The following is a 15,449-nucleotide window of genomic DNA, read 5'->3' as shown; positions in this document are numbered from 1 at the left end:
GTTTGATAATCCTTAATCTAACCTTGCTCTTAGGCACTCAACAATCTGTAGTACAATGTTTCCAATACACCCAGTGGCACCAAACTAGATTATTACCAATGACCCACCCATTGACATCTTACCCCCCACCTAACCCATAATATGTTTTGTAATCTATTGACTGAGGCCTCCCCATTTTCCTCTCCCCGGGCTGAAGCTGTCATACACCTCCTCAAAGGATTTTGCTATGATGTGCGACTTTTAGGACTTTCTTTTCCTACCCATGTCAACCATCTTTATGTTTGTTTGGGACCCGGCCACAATTCTGTGTGTACCCAATGGAACTGGTGAGCCAATATCTCACAGGTGAACCCATATCTGGTCTCCAGCTGGATAACAAGCCTGCTCAGGAAGAGTGTCCAATCTACTGTAAGTCCTTGTGATTGGTGGCAATGGGTTAAAGGGAACTTGCAGCTTTCACCGGCTGGAAGAAGACTATTACAATAAAGTCGCTGAAACAATAAGTTGTTTTAATGAGATGGCATCATGCTGTGATTGTGTCTTTGAACACACAGAGCACTTATAGAAGCTGCGTGCAGTACTTGTCCCAGTAATATACAGAGATTCACTTTCTTCTGGCGGGGTCAGAAATGTACGGCTCCTGGAAATAGAGTAAACTCTTTACATGAAGAAAGCTGGAGAAAGTACAGTTAATGAGACGTGATGCAACCGGATTGTTGGCGGTGCATTATAGGCTAATGAATGCTTTGTTTGCCCTCCACTCATTGTCCGGAGAGGTGTTTTCTTTCACTTGTCTTCTTGTCCTCTCCCATCACATTCACCTTCCTGGTTATGTGGTTACAGAAGGGATGGTTTTGCTGGGATTAGGAACCCGGGAGTTTCAGATCTATTCTAGAGCAGATGAAAATAATATTTTTTGGTTGTGATAACCGACTAGGCTGTAACTGGAATGATGGTAATTTGCACAGCTTGATTTCTCTTTAAACAAGCGAATAGTTCCCTGAGATCCGGGGTCTCCAAACTTTGTAAGCAAAGGGCCAGTTTGCTGTCCTTCGGACTTAAGGGGGGCCGGACTGTGGCCATTGGAAAAAGAAAAGATCCTGACGTCAGGGGGAATAAACAATGCCCCATCTTTGGTATTAGTGGGAGGAGTAGCACCCCATCGTTGGTTTCAGAGGAATTAAGAGGAATTGTGCCCCATCTTTGATTTCACTGGGCCCCATTGTTGGTATCATTGGGAGGAATTTTGCCCTATCTTTGGTTTCACTGGGCCCCATTGTTGGTATCATTGGGAGGAATTTTGCCCCATCTTTGGTTTCACTGGGCCCCATTGTTGGTGTCAGTGGGAGGAATTGCACCCCATTGGTGGTTTCACTGGGCCCCATTGTTGGTATCATTGGGAGGAATTTTGCCCTATCTTTGGTTTCACTGCGTCCCATTTTTGGTGTCATTGGGAGGAATTGCACCCCATTAGAGGTTTCACTGGGCCCCATTGTTGGTATAATTGGGAGGAATTGTGCCCCATCTTTGATTTCACTGGGCCCCATTGTTGCTATCATGGGGGGGGGGGGGGGATTGTGCCCCATCTTTGGCTTCACTGGGCCACATTGTTGGTATCATTGAAAGGAATTTTGCCCCATCTTTGGTTTCACTGGGCCCCATTGTTGGTATTATTAGGAAGAATTGTGCACCATATTTGGTTTTACTGGGCCCCATTGTTAGTATCATTAAGATGAATTGTGCCCCATCTTTGGTTTCACTGGGCCCCATTGTTGGTATCATTGGGAGGAATTCTTCGGTTTCACTGGACCCCATTTTTGGTGTCAGTGGGAGGAATTGCACCCCATTATTGGTTTCACGGGGCCCCGTTGTTGGTATCATTGGGAGGAAATGTGCCCCATCTTTGGTGTTATTGGGGAGAATTGCACCTCATTGTTGGTGTCATTGGAAGGAATTCTGCCCTTTCATTGGTGTCTGTGGGGGGGGGGGGGGAATTATGTCCCATTGTTGGTATCGGTGGATGAAAGATTGCCCCAAGTTCCGGATAACAGCAAGCAAAGGGCCACAGTTTGGAGACCACTGACTTAGACCTTCCTCTGCCAGGTTTAGGAGCCATAGGGTTCCTCTAGAGGTTACTAGGGGGTTCCTTAAACTGTGAGCAAAAAAAACATGCAAAAAAAAAAAGGCTGGATTAATGCTCGAAAATGGAATGCTGGAAAAATGCATAAACTGTCGGTGCTATATAAATCCTATATAATAATAATATAATAATAATAAATTAATAATAATAAAAAATAAAAGCTGGTGGAAAAGCTAAAAAAGCTGAAAAACCTAGCAACAAATAATGCAACAGGTGACAGTTTTCTCTATTGGCTAATGAAAAAAAATGCCAAACTTTGAAAATGCTGTATAAAAAGCGCACCAAAATTGCGCATAAAAAAATGCAAAAAAAGACGCTGGAAAAATGCTCGACAATGGAACGCTGGAAAAATGCATAAACTGTTAGTGCTATATGAATCCTATATAATAATAATATAACAATAATAGCAATAAATTAATAATAATAATAATAATAATAAATAAAAAGCTGGTGGAAAAGCTAATAAAGCTGAAAAACCTAGCAACAAATAATGCAACAGGTGATAGTTTTCTCTATTGGCTGATAAAAGAAAAGCCAAACTTTGAAAATGCTGTATAAAAAGCGCATAAATGCGCACCAAAATTGCACATAAAAACATGCAAAAAAAACGCTGGAAAAATGCTCAAAGATGCTATTTTCAGGTGTGAATGCAGCCTGATACAGGAGGTGTGTTACTGGCCAGATCAGCAGGTGAAAACAGAAGGAAAAAAAAGCCTGAAAAAGAAAACTAATGCAGCCACCGCATCTAATGATTGGTATGCTTCAATATATTACATTTTTGGTTTGGGGTTGAATACCGCTTTAAAGACCTAAATGGCCAAGTGTCTGCATGGACCTACCAAGAGAGAACCTGATCCCGGACCCCCATCATGGCTCCCGGCAATAACCATACCTGATTACATGGCATTGATCTGCAGGATATACTCAGATTTGTGGCTGCAGACAATGGAAGTTTGGTGATTACTAGCGGCAGGACCTGATAGCCCTGTAACTGGTATGAAGGTTAATTCATGGTCCGCTAAACAGAAAAAATATGATAGGACTAACAGACAGAATGGAGGGAGAAGGGGGGAGGGGTGGAATGTAATCTACAGGCAGAGGCTGCCGTGCTGTAAAACATACAAATGCCGATAGACCCGAGCCGCGGCCTCTGTGCTCCCCGTGTCATTGGTGGAAGGATAGCGGCCTCAGGCTGCCCACACACAAGTCATATTTTGTTCTAAATTTTTTGTTTTAAGAATATATATATATTTTTTTTTATTTTCTAATTAATTAGGCCCCTTTCACACTTGTGCGACTTTTCCTGCGACTTGGGACTGCAGAGTCGCATGACATGTCGTACTCCATGATTTCCAATGGGTATTGTTCATATCTGTGCAACTCCAAGTTGTAACGACCTCAAAGTGGTCCCTACTTTGGTCCGACTTTGATGTGCTTTGAGGTCCATAGAGATAGGCATTGCTTCAAGTCCAGGCGAAAATTTGCGGCAAAATCGCGTGGCTTTTAGGTCACACAAGTGTGAAAGTCCAGGCAAAATCGCAGCAAAATCGCGCGGCTTTTAGGTCACACAAGTGTGAAAGTCCAGGCAAAATCGCAGCAAAATTGCGCGGCTTTTAGGTCACACAAGTGTGAAAGTCCAGGCAAATTTGCGGCAAAACCAGGCAGCTTTTAGGTCACACAAGTGTGAAAGCCCAGGCAAAATCGCGCGGCTTTTAGGTCACACAAGTGTGAAAGTCTAGGCAAAATCGCGGCAAAGTCACGCGGCTTTCGGGTCGCACAAGTGTGAAAGGGGCCTAAGGAGCCCCTTTCACACTTGTGCAATTTGTCTTGCGATTTGGGACTGCAAGGTCGCATGACAAGTCATATCCCATGATTTCCAATGAGTACCGTTCATATCTGTGTGACTTGTAACTTCTATCAGTGTTTGGTTAAAGCTTGTAGGAGGAGTTTTCATTCTCCTCTGACTGTCCTATGTGACTGCAGGACCCCTGACCCTCTGTCTGGACAGTGCTGATTGGCCCTGTGCTGATCACATGCACCCTCCCAATAAAGAATAAAAAAAACTCTAGCAATACACTCCAAACTGAGCATGTGCAGAGTGCTTCCAAGGCTCTGTACTATCAGCAGATAGATTGGGGACGGAAGAAGAATGGGAGGATCAGAGAAGACAGGATCAAACAGCCTTTTTACACAATGCGGAGGATTAACCCCTTTGGTCCCATAGTGAGTTTAACAAGCATACTTTACTGCATATACAGAGTGATGTTACTGATGTGGGTTTAGGGACACTTTACCCCCCCCCCCACCTGCTAGGGGCCCTTTGAAGTATAACTAAAGGCAAAACTTTCTTTTCCCCTTAGTTTTGTATAGAGAGGAGAAGGATTAGAACCCCTGTCAGTTTTTATTGCTGTCCCCATTAGAGAGATTTACCCTCTCTATTTGTCCTGTTTACCATTATCATTGAAAGTAAAAGAAAATCCCCAAATTTTGGGTTGTCCCCAGAAAAGTAATAGAGGGGAAATCTTCCAATGGGGACACTAGTTCTGGTGACAACTGGGAATTCCGTCACTTTATCACTTCCTGTTTGGCTATGGGACAGGAAGTGAAGGGAATTCTTTACAATGGGACACAGATAGGGGGGGGGGGGAAACCTGACAGGGGCTATAACCTCTCTATTACTCCATTCAACATGAAAATTGCCTTTACTTCTACTTCAAAGAGGAACATTAGTCCCCTAATGCTGGACCCACCCTTCCTCACCCGTGCCGCCATCTTTGAAGGCAGATATGCCCAGTTTGGGGGACCTGGCAGAGCCCTGGGGCACATCTGCACACACAGCGAGCCTCCCCACGCATGCGCATTACAAACAAAGATGGGGGACCTCCTTATCTGTGCTGTCTTCACCCCTGCCTGTGCAAATGTGGCAAAGGCTGGCCCAGAGCCCTTCAGAACATCTGCCCATATATGGAGTGCAGGTCATTCTGGCTGGCATAAAGAAGGGAAAAGTACTTGTATCCAATTTTGGGAGAGGGAGGGGGTGGGGCCAGGGGGAGGGGGTGGAGCCTGTGGAAAAAGGATTTTTTTGGGGGGTGAAGGTCCACTTTAGGCTCGAGTCACACCTATGTATGTTGCTTTAGAGCGTTTCCGTAGTGCTTTTTGCTGTGCTTTCCATGCTTTTTTACTGCGATTTTACAGCGATTTGCTTTTTTTATGTTTTTTTTTTTTTGGGAGGGGGGGGGGATTTGTTGATGGGCAGATTTCAAAACGCAGAATTGCAGTAAAAACGTACTACATGCTTTTCTGTAGCTTCTCCATTGAAGTCTGTTGAACCACAAAAGCACCATTTTGCGTTTACAAAATTCACATATGCAATGCGGGAACCAGTGCGATTCCAGTGCGGGTTCCTGCATCCCACCTCCCCTGCAGGCAGTTCACACTGCCCTCTGCGAACCGCTGCAGGTGTCAGCACAAAGTTAATGACACCCCCAGATCGGTTCGCAGATCGCAGTGTGAATTCAGACAGGAATTGGATCGCATGGGTGTGAACACTCATGCGATACGATTCCAATGGGGTGGGGAAGGGTTCCTGCACCTTTTTCATGGGAATCCAATGCGAGTTCCGCTGAATTCGCATTTGCACAGACATCGCATGTGATCTGCACAGCAATGCAGTGCTGACATCACATATGTGTGAACCCAGGCTAACCCTTTCCAAAAACGCAGAGCACAAAAATGCATTGATGTGAACGTGTTCTATACATTCAATCCTGATTGGATACAACTCCGCCAGCCTCATATGACATAGTTTGAGGCCCCTTTCACACTTGTGCGACTTGTCCTGCGATTTGGGACTGCAAAGTCGCATGACCAGCCGTACCCCATGATTTCCAATGAGTACCGTTCATATTTCTGTGACTTCAAACCAGTCCCTGCGCTACTTTGGTCCGACTTTGATGCGTTTTGAGGTCCATAGACCTCAAGATTACACAGATATTGCTTCAAGTCCAGTCAAAATCATGCGACTTTTAGGGCGCACAATTGTGAAAGGGGCCTTTAAAGTTGATTGTACAGACAGATTGCAACATGTATGGTCACCCTTATCGCCCTATAATAAAGTATTGATTATTTTTAGTATGATTGGGTGAGGGACATCCGGCGGCTCAGGTCCGCCCGCCCGCCCACACACAAAGCCGTTTGTCCCCGTCGCCCGCTCTCTTGTGTAATTGTTCGGTTGCAAAACAGACTTTTGAGTTTTGGAGCTTTCAACTGAAACTGATTACTAATTCTAGAGAAAGACAAAGATTTGAACCGGAGAATCTGGTCCGACCAGTTTTTTTTTTTTATTGAAGGAAAAATACTTTACCAGTATAATTAATGTGTGTTTATTTGCTTATTACCGACTGCAACTGCCAAAAAATAAAAGCCTTTGGGATCCGAGTGCGGGTGAAGGAAGATCTGAGATGGGGACCGGCAGATGGGATTGGGCGGTGTGGAGGGGATAAGGAATACGGCGGAGTGGAGGAGGAAAGGTGAGGATTCTGTATGAGGACATGGTTTACCCTGACAGCTCACCGTATATTTACCAAAGTATATATTTACATGTTTGCCGGATGACGTGCCACCGGCGTCTCCCAGTAGAGAGGAGATTGCTGCAAATCCCGATTATTCCTCACTTTTCTTGGTTTTTTAGAAGCAATTTCGGGTTCATGCACTCTATGACATCACAGTAATGCACACCGTACTGCAGCACACATTTTTGGTGACATTCCAAAAACACACATTCGTTGGTGAGATGCATTGGGTGCCGTACAGAATGTGTTGGTGGCATGCGGTGAATGATAATTTGCACATTGCTGCGACTAGCGGCCGCTGGTATGAGTGAGCTCCTAGGTAATTACACCAGAAGATAGTATTGTCAATATTGGAGATCTGAATATTTGAACAGCTGGCTGTAGGTTCACCCTCTAAAGCCATAGGCTGTTCAGATTTCGGGCGGTTGGCCATTGGCTGTTTGGATTTCGTCCAGTTGACCATTGGCAGTTTGGATTTCATGCAGTTGGCCATTGGCTGTTTGGATTTCCACTGGTTGGCTATTGGCTGTTTGGATTTCGGCCAGTTGGCTGTTTGGATTTCGACCAGTTGGCTATTGGCTGTTTAGATTTCGGCCAGTTGGCCATTGGATTTCGACTGGTTGGCCATTAGCTTTTCGAATTTAGGCCAGTTGGCCATTGGCTGTTTCGATTTTGGCCATTGGGCATTCCGATTTCGGCTGGTTGGCCATTAGCTGTTCAGATTTTGGCCAGTTGGCCATTGGCTTTATTGATTTCGGCCAGTTGGCCATTGGCTATATGGATTTTGGCTGGTTGGCCATTGGATGTTTGGATTTTGTCCGGTTGGCCATTAGCTTTTTAGATTTTGGCTGGTTGCCCATTGGGTGTTTGGATTTCATCCGGTTGGCCATTAGCTATTCGGATTTTGGCTTGTTGCCCATTAGCTGCTTGGATTTCAGCCGGTTGCCCATTAGCTGCTTGGATTTCAGCCGGTTGGCCATTGACTATTTGGATTTGTGCCGGTTGGCCATTAGCTGTTTGTCATTCGTCCAGTTGACCATTGGCTGTTTGGATTTTGGGCAGTTCGGATTTGGACCGGTTGGTAATTGGCTGTTCGGATTTCAGCCAGTTGGCCATTGGCTGTTCGGATTTCAGCCAGTTGGCCATTGGCTGTTCGGATTTCAGCCAGTTGGCCATTGGCTGTTCGGATTTCAGCCAGTTGGCCATTGGCTGTTCACATTTCAGCCAGTTGGCCATAGACTGTTTGAATTTTGGCTGGTTCCTGACAACCCCCCTCCCACCCAACATGCTTCCAGTGAAAAATTGGAGGAGCTGGATGGAAAATTGTCATCTGAACAGCAGCTACATCCAAGCAGATGAATTCCCTGTTCAGGTATCTGTTAGATTTTTTTCCTCTTGCAGCCTGTGAACAAACTTCCTAGTGTAAGGCCAGCCTAAAAGGTGTAGTCCACTTAAAGTGGAGGTCCATGAAAAGAAAATGAGTTTTTAGGAAAAAGCTATAATTGAATCTTTAAAGCGTAATCCACTTTTGTTGAGAAAAAAACATTCCCCTCTGGGTGATCTCTGTACATTACAAGGATTGTAACAAACTTTTTTACAGATTCTTCCTTTTGTTATTCTGAAGAAATCATTGTTTGTTCCTCTGTGCTGAGTGGGTCTAATGGGAGTGGTTTCATTATTACCAATCAGCTGTGCAGCTGCAGAGCACTAATGAGGAAATCTGCTGGGCCTGCATCCCTTTAGGGATTCCTATTGGGATTATCTCACCAAAAATGACATTTTTGTTGCAGGGGATGCCAAAAATCTGACTTTTATCTTAGTGCAGACTTCTGGGAAAATTGGTGAGCCAATCACACAAGCAGGAAATGATGTTTCTGGGGGTGTGGTCAGTATACATTCTGTGTACAGAACAGCTCTAGGCGGCCATATTGTATTGCATTTTCAGAAAATGACAACAGCTGCAGATTGAAAAGGAAAGGTCATTTTTAATAACATTTAATTACAATATGATTTGTGTCACAATTGTATACGCTATATTGTTTTTTCTTTATTTGCTATTTTTTTTTCCCCCACGAAAGTGGAACTACCCTTTAATAATCTCTAATAATTGTTTTTTTTATGTAAGGACGGCTGCTGCTTACTGTAAACATGACAGTTTCATTCATGCCGGATATTACACACAGAGCTCTTCTTCCAGCGCTGTAACTGACCTCTCCGGCTATAGTACAGTACAGGGATCCTTCCTCTCCCCTTATCCATTCACAAAAAAGTCTTGTGTGCCTTTTACAGGAATGGGAGCCGGGGGATAGGTAAAATACAGGGTCTTCCCTCATCCATTCAAGGAAAGCCTTGTATTGGGCAGCTGGTTGGCAAACATGGACCTTCCAATCAGGTCTGCCTAATAAAACTAACAGGCGAACCCGAACGGACTTCCCATGTGAAAGCAGACTATCTCTATTTTTTATAGCCGGCACATTCTGTTTTTTTTAGACGTCATCTACAGTAAATGCTTTGTGGGTCTCCTATTACGGCAAAGGTTGTTTGTTTTTTTTTTGTTGTGCCCGGAAGTAAGTTTTATTATATTTCTTGATTTTATATTTGGGAAGATTTTATCAATTCTTGACCTTGTAGTTACTTTTAATTAATAACTCTATCCAGTTATTTGAGTATGTTGGATTGGGAAGGCTCCTTCTCCCCGGCCGCTCATTATCTAGGACTAATAATTATTGTTTACCTTCCAGTGTACAAACTGTATTTTCCTTGGAATAATCATTCTTCTTCCCCGCTATGATCAGAGTGTTGTGTGCCGATACATGTACGATGCGATAGGGGCACTGATGATGTCACAGTGACATCAGCAACCACTGGAGCCAAGTCTGAATATTCTTTCTATATCTGGACAATGAGCCGTTAGCTAACTACTGTGGAGGAAGGGAGCGATGGAGGCTGATGGGGGTAGGACAGGGGTCTTCGATCTATGGCCCTCCAGTTGTTCAGGAACTACAATTCCCATCATGCCTAGTCATGTCTGTGAATGTCAGAGTTTTACAATGCCTCATGGGATGTGTAGTTCTGCAACAGCTGGAGGGCCGTAGTTTGAGGATCCCTGGGGTAGGAGAAGGGCACAATATCCAGATGATTTAGGTTATGTCAAATATTAATTATAGGAGGAGCATCCTGTATATTGTAGGCTTGGACATGTACACTATATTACCAAAAGTATTGGGACGCCTGCCTTTACACACACATGAACTTTAATGGCATCCCAGTCTTAGGCCCCTTTCACACATACGGTCCGTTTGTCCGTTTTTCATCCATCCGTTGACGGACATCAATTCATCTCTATGTAAAAACGGATGACAAACGGATGATCATCCGTTAACATCTGTTTTCATCCGCTTCCGTCAATGTCGGTTTTTTGGAACGGATGAGTGCCCTATTTTTCATCCGTCAAAAAAAAAACGGATCGGACGAAAAACGGATGTAAACGGACAAACGGTCCAAATGTATCAGTTTTCCATCAGTTTTTCATCCATTTTTCATCCGTTTTTCGTCGATTTTCATTTGTTTTTTGTCCGTTTTCATCCAGCCTTTATCCGCTTTTCATCCGTTTTTTTTTTTTTTTTTTTACATCCAATACAAAAACGGATGAAAAATGGATGAAAACGGACAAAAAACTGATGAAAACGGATGAAAAATGGATAAAGGTTGGATGAAAAGGAACAAAAAACGGATGAAAACGGACGAAAAACGGATGAAAAACAGATGAAAAACTGATACATTTGACGTGACTGAACTGATGAACTGAACGGACCGCATGTGTGAAAGGGGCCTTTCACACATACGGTTCGTTTGTCCGTTTTTCATCCATCCGTTGACGGATGAAAAACGGACATCAATGCATCTCTATGTAAAAACGGATGATCATCCGTTTTCATCTGCTTCCGTCAATGTCCGTTTTTTGGAACGGATGAATGCCCTATTTTTCATCTGTCAAAAAAACGGATCGGATGAAAAACTGATGTAAATGGACAAACAGTCCCTTTGTCGTCTGTTTTTGCATTGGTAGTGGATGTAAAAAAAAAAAATGGATGAAAAATGGATGAAAAACGGATAAAAAATGGATGAAAAACGGATGGAAAACTGATACATTTTGACGTGACTGAACTGATGAACTGAACGGACCGTATGTGTGAAAGGGGCCTTAGTCCGTAGGGTTCAATATTGAGTTGGCCCATCCTTTGCAGCTATAACAGCTTCAATTCTTCTGGAAAGTCTGCCCACAAGGTTTAGGAATGTGTCTATGGGAATGTTTGACCATTCTTCCAAAAGTGCGTTTGTGAAGTCAGGCACTGATGGTGGACGAGAAGGCCTGGCTCACAGTCTTAGCCTCAATTAATCCCAAAGGGGTTCTATGGAGTTGCAGGCCAGTCAAGTTCCTCCACCCCAAACTCGCTCATTCATGTCTTTATGGACCTTTCTTTGTGCACAGGTCTAAATCATTTTGTGGAGGGGGGGATTATGGTTTGGGGTTGTTTTTTAGGGGTTGGGCTTGGCCCCTTGGTTCCAGTGAAGGGAACTCTTTAGGTGAAAGCATAACAAGACATTTTGGACAATTTCATGCTCCCGTCTTTGGGGGAACAGTTTGGGGATGGCCCCTTTCTTTTCCAACATGACATAGTACTTGGTGGCAAAACCCTTGCTGGTAATCAGACATTTCTTGTAGTTGGCCACCAGGTTTGCACACATCCCAGGAGGGATTATGTACCACTCCACTTTGCGGATCCTCTCCAAGTCCATATGTTTTTGAGGCTGACGTTTTGTAACTCGAACCTTCAGCTCTCTCCACATATTTTCTATGGGATTAAGGTCTGGAGACTGGCTAGGCCACTCCAGGCTCTTAATGTGCTTCTTCTTGAGCCAGTCCCTCTTTTGCCTTGGCCGTGTGTTTTGGGTCATTGTCATGCTGGAATACAAATCCACGACTCATTTTCAGTGCCCTGGCTGAGGGAAGGAGGTTCTCACCCAAGACCGCATTCCTTCTCCTTCAAACATGGCCAGTTGAGTTGATGCCAAAGAGCTTGGTTTTGGTCTCATCTGACCACAACACTTTCACCCGGTTCTCCTCTGAAACATTCAGATGTTCATTAGCAAACTTCAGATGGGCCTGTACATGTGCTTTTGGGGGATCTTGTGGGCATTGCAGGATTTCAGTCCTTCACGGCGTAGTGTGTTACCAATTGTTTTCTTGCTGACTTTGGTCCCAGCTGCCTTGAGATGATTGACAAGTTTCTCCCGTGTAGTTCTGGGCTGATTCCTCACCGTTCTCTTGATCATTGAACGTCCATGAGGCTTGGAGCCCCAGACCGAAGGAGATTGACAGTTATTTTGTGTTTCTTCCATTTGCGAATAATTGCACCAACTATTTTCACCCTCTCATCAAGCTGCTTGACGATGGTCTTGTAGCCCATTCCAGCCTTGTGTAGGTCTACAATCTTGTCCCTGACATCCTTGGACAGCTCTTTGGACTTGGCCATGGTGGAGGGATTGGAATCTGATGAGTTGATTGCTTCTGTGGACAGGTGTCTTTTATACAGGTAACAAGCTGAGAATAGGAGCACTCCTAGTGTTCCTAATCGCAGCTCGTTACCTGTATAGAAGACACCTGGGAGCCAGAAATCTTGCTGATTGATAGGGGATCAAATACTTATTTCACTCATTAAAATGCAAATCAATTTATAACTTTTTTGAAATGCGTTTTTCTGGATATTTTTGTTGTTATTTTGTCTCTCGCTGTTAAAATAAACCTACCATTAAATTATAGACTGATCATTTCTTTGTCAGTGGGCAAACGTACAAAATCAGCAGGGGATCAAATACTGTTTTCCCTCACTGTATGGGGCAGGCTGATTGTACCCAACTTGATTCATTGATCCATTAATTAACTTGAGTACAACTAGCCTGTGGGATTTTAAATGCGACTATTGCTAGCAGCTATAGCCACCATGGTTGCAGGAAAGCAAATCATACCATCTATGGCCTACTTAACCACTTGCCGACCGCCGCAAGTACATATACTGCGGCGGTCAGCCCCTCACAGGCAAAGTGACGTATTGGTACGTCTCTAGCCTGTGAGGCTCTGGGGAGCGAGCGCGCGTCGCCGGAGGCGCGCTCCCGCTCGGCCACGGACTCCCCCCGCGCGTGTGCTAGGCGGACCCGATGCCCGCCAGTCACTCGCGATCGTCCATTAGAGCGGGAGAAAGTACTACGTCGCTAGCCTGTGAGGGTCTATGGAGCGAGCGCGCGCCCCCGGAGGCGCGCTCCTGCTCCCGAGTGGTCACGGACCCCCCCCCCGCGCGTGTGACCGGCGGACCTGATCGTCCGCCGGTCACTCGCGATCGTCGGTGGAGAGGGAGAAAGGCAGGCGGCTAATGTAAACAAGCCGCCTGTCATTCTCCCCTGTGTAAGAATGGTGATCATACGGTTCTACTATGTAGGACCATTGATCACTGTTCCTACACCTCAAGCCACAGCCAATCACAGTTAGAGGCACGCCCCTAGGGACACACTTAACCCCTCCCTCTCAAAAAAGTTAACCCCTTCACTGCCAGTGTCATTTTACAGTAACAGTGCATATGTATAGCACTGATTACTGTAGTAATGTCACTGGTAACCCCAAAAGTGTCAAAAATGTCAGTCAAGGGTCCGATCTGTCCGCCGCAATGTCGCAGTACCGGAAAAAAAATCGCAAAACGCCGCCATTACGCGTTAAAAAAAAAAACAACAAAAATGACAAAAATCTTTCCCTTAGTTAGTAAACGCAATAACTTTTGCGCAAACCAATCAAAATACGCTTTTTGCGATTTTTTTTTTTTTTTTACCAAACATATGTAGCATAAAACAAATTGGCCGAAAATGTTAAAAAATTTTGATTTTTACATTTTTTTTTTGGGAATTTCATATAAACAAATGTGAAAAATATTGTTATTTTTGCAAAATTGACGCTCTTTTTTTTGTTTATAGCGCATGATCAAAAAATCGCACAGGTGATCAAATACCACCAAAAGAAAGCTCTGTTTGTGGGGAAAAAAAGGACGTCAAATTTGTTTAGGTACAGCATCGCCAGACCGCGCAATTGTCCGTTAAAATCACGCAGTGCCAAATCGCAAAATAGGCCCTGGTCAGGAAGGGGGTAAAATCTTCCGGGGCTTAAGTGGTTAAGGGCTCATTGACACCAGCAGAGCCACACTGAATGCATAGCCACTGGTGTGTACTGGGAGGAATAGTGCTGATCCCGACAGATCCCATGGTCTACTTTCTGCATATAAAACAAAGGGGTGGGAATGCCAGCGACATCATAGACCTAATATGGCCACATGTTGTTGTAGTAATAGGCCTAGGTTGGTCCAAACCTGGAAGTAGGGTTGCCAAATCATACCATCTATGGCCTACTTAAGGGCTCATTGACACCAGCAAAGCCACACTGAATGCATAACCACTGGTGGGTACATGGTTTGAATCTCGGCCAGTCTCTGCCAGCTTTGGGGTACTGAATTGTTTTGCCCAGGGTTGTCTGTGAAGGATCTGGGTACAATCTGAATGTGTATATGGATGAACATCATGGGTGTGTGCTATGGTATAGAAACAGGCAAATTACCAATGCAGCCAACAACCAATGGGCTGCAATGCATGTGAACCTGGAAAGGTGTTTGTTGTATTGCTGGGCATTGTAGTGAGGATTGTCTATTTCCAGCCTGCCCCCCCTCCCCCTGTGGTCATGCAGCGTCCAGGCGTCACGCAGCGCAGGTACGTTGCAGTGCAGGGACACTCAGCCTTGTCACAGGGAGATAAGAAGGGACAGGAAGACAGCCAGCCAAGGTCTCCTGCCGTATTTTTCACTGAAACGCAAAGATACACTTTTTTTATTTTTTTATTTTTTTTTTCGGGTCTTCAATTTAGCATTGGAGAATTTTATAATTTAGTAATTAAAATCTCTGATAGGCTTTAGAAATTGCAGCTAATTGAATTTAATGGGAAGATGATTTTCAATTTTATTTGATTATAGGGACCCCTGGCATTGGCATTTATGGGAAAAAAAAATCTGGAGAACGCACTGTGTGGGCTGGGATGGCAGAATTGAATTGGGGGTAATCTGATTTTCTCATCATGGCTTTCACTATAATTTTCCTATAATTTTCCATTAGATATCTAGTTTACAAATACTCACTAAGAAGCCGAGAGAAAGAAGGCTGCCAGCTAACAGGATTATGAAGACGGAGAGGCCAGTGTGCCAACTGCGCTTATGTAAACACGCTGCCACGCCTTAGTACACAAAGGCAGGCTGACACACATGCACAAACTGGTACAAACAAATGCAACCATCCACCTGAGAACGCAGGATTGTCAGGGCCTGCTGGGGGGGGGGGGAGGGGGGGACTGCGGACCCCCACCTTGTCAGGATACATTGGGGGGTTGACGCTTTTTATACCACCACACATCGCCCTCCTGATATGAGTCACACTAAAATCATAGGCCTGGTTCACAACTACAGGAACAACCATGCGCGCTCGTGCGTTCCCGTACGTTGCGCGTAGAGCGGCCCTTTCATTTCTATGGGAAGACGTGGAAAAGAAGTCGCTGAGTGTGCCGCAATGACCTGCATGGCGCTGTGGCCTGTGCAAAAATGCATGTGTTTGTATATGTGTGGGAGTGTCGGTAACAACGAATGGCGCATCTGC

The 15,449-nt window shown here is 44.7% G+C and overlaps 1 protein-coding gene across 4 annotated transcripts in view; it reads left to right on the top strand.

Moving 5' to 3' along the window:
- Positions 1 to 15,449, top strand: part of CASZ1 (castor zinc finger 1) — a 336,500-nt gene that overhangs the window by 199,108 nt on the left and 121,943 nt on the right. Inside the window, exon 1 of one of the 4 annotated variants that reach the window (XM_082274520.1) lies at positions 6,581 to 6,669. The exons of the other annotated variants lie outside the window; for them this stretch is intronic. Within the exon in view, the coding sequence (XP_082130646.1) occupies positions 6,615 to 6,669 (55 nt within the window). The 5' untranslated portion in view covers positions 6,581 to 6,614. Of the gene's footprint in view, positions 1 to 6,580; positions 6,670 to 15,449 lie in introns of those variants that run through there. 4 annotated transcript variants of the gene reach the window in all.

This window comes from Pelophylax lessonae (genome assembly GCF_965119305.1).
Source record: "Pelophylax lessonae genome assembly, chromosome: 12".
Lineage (NCBI taxonomy): Eukaryota > Metazoa > Chordata > Amphibia > Anura > Ranidae > Pelophylax > Pelophylax lessonae.
The sequence above is the reverse complement of the archived record's forward strand: the minus strand, read 5'-3'. Positions and strand labels throughout refer to the sequence as shown.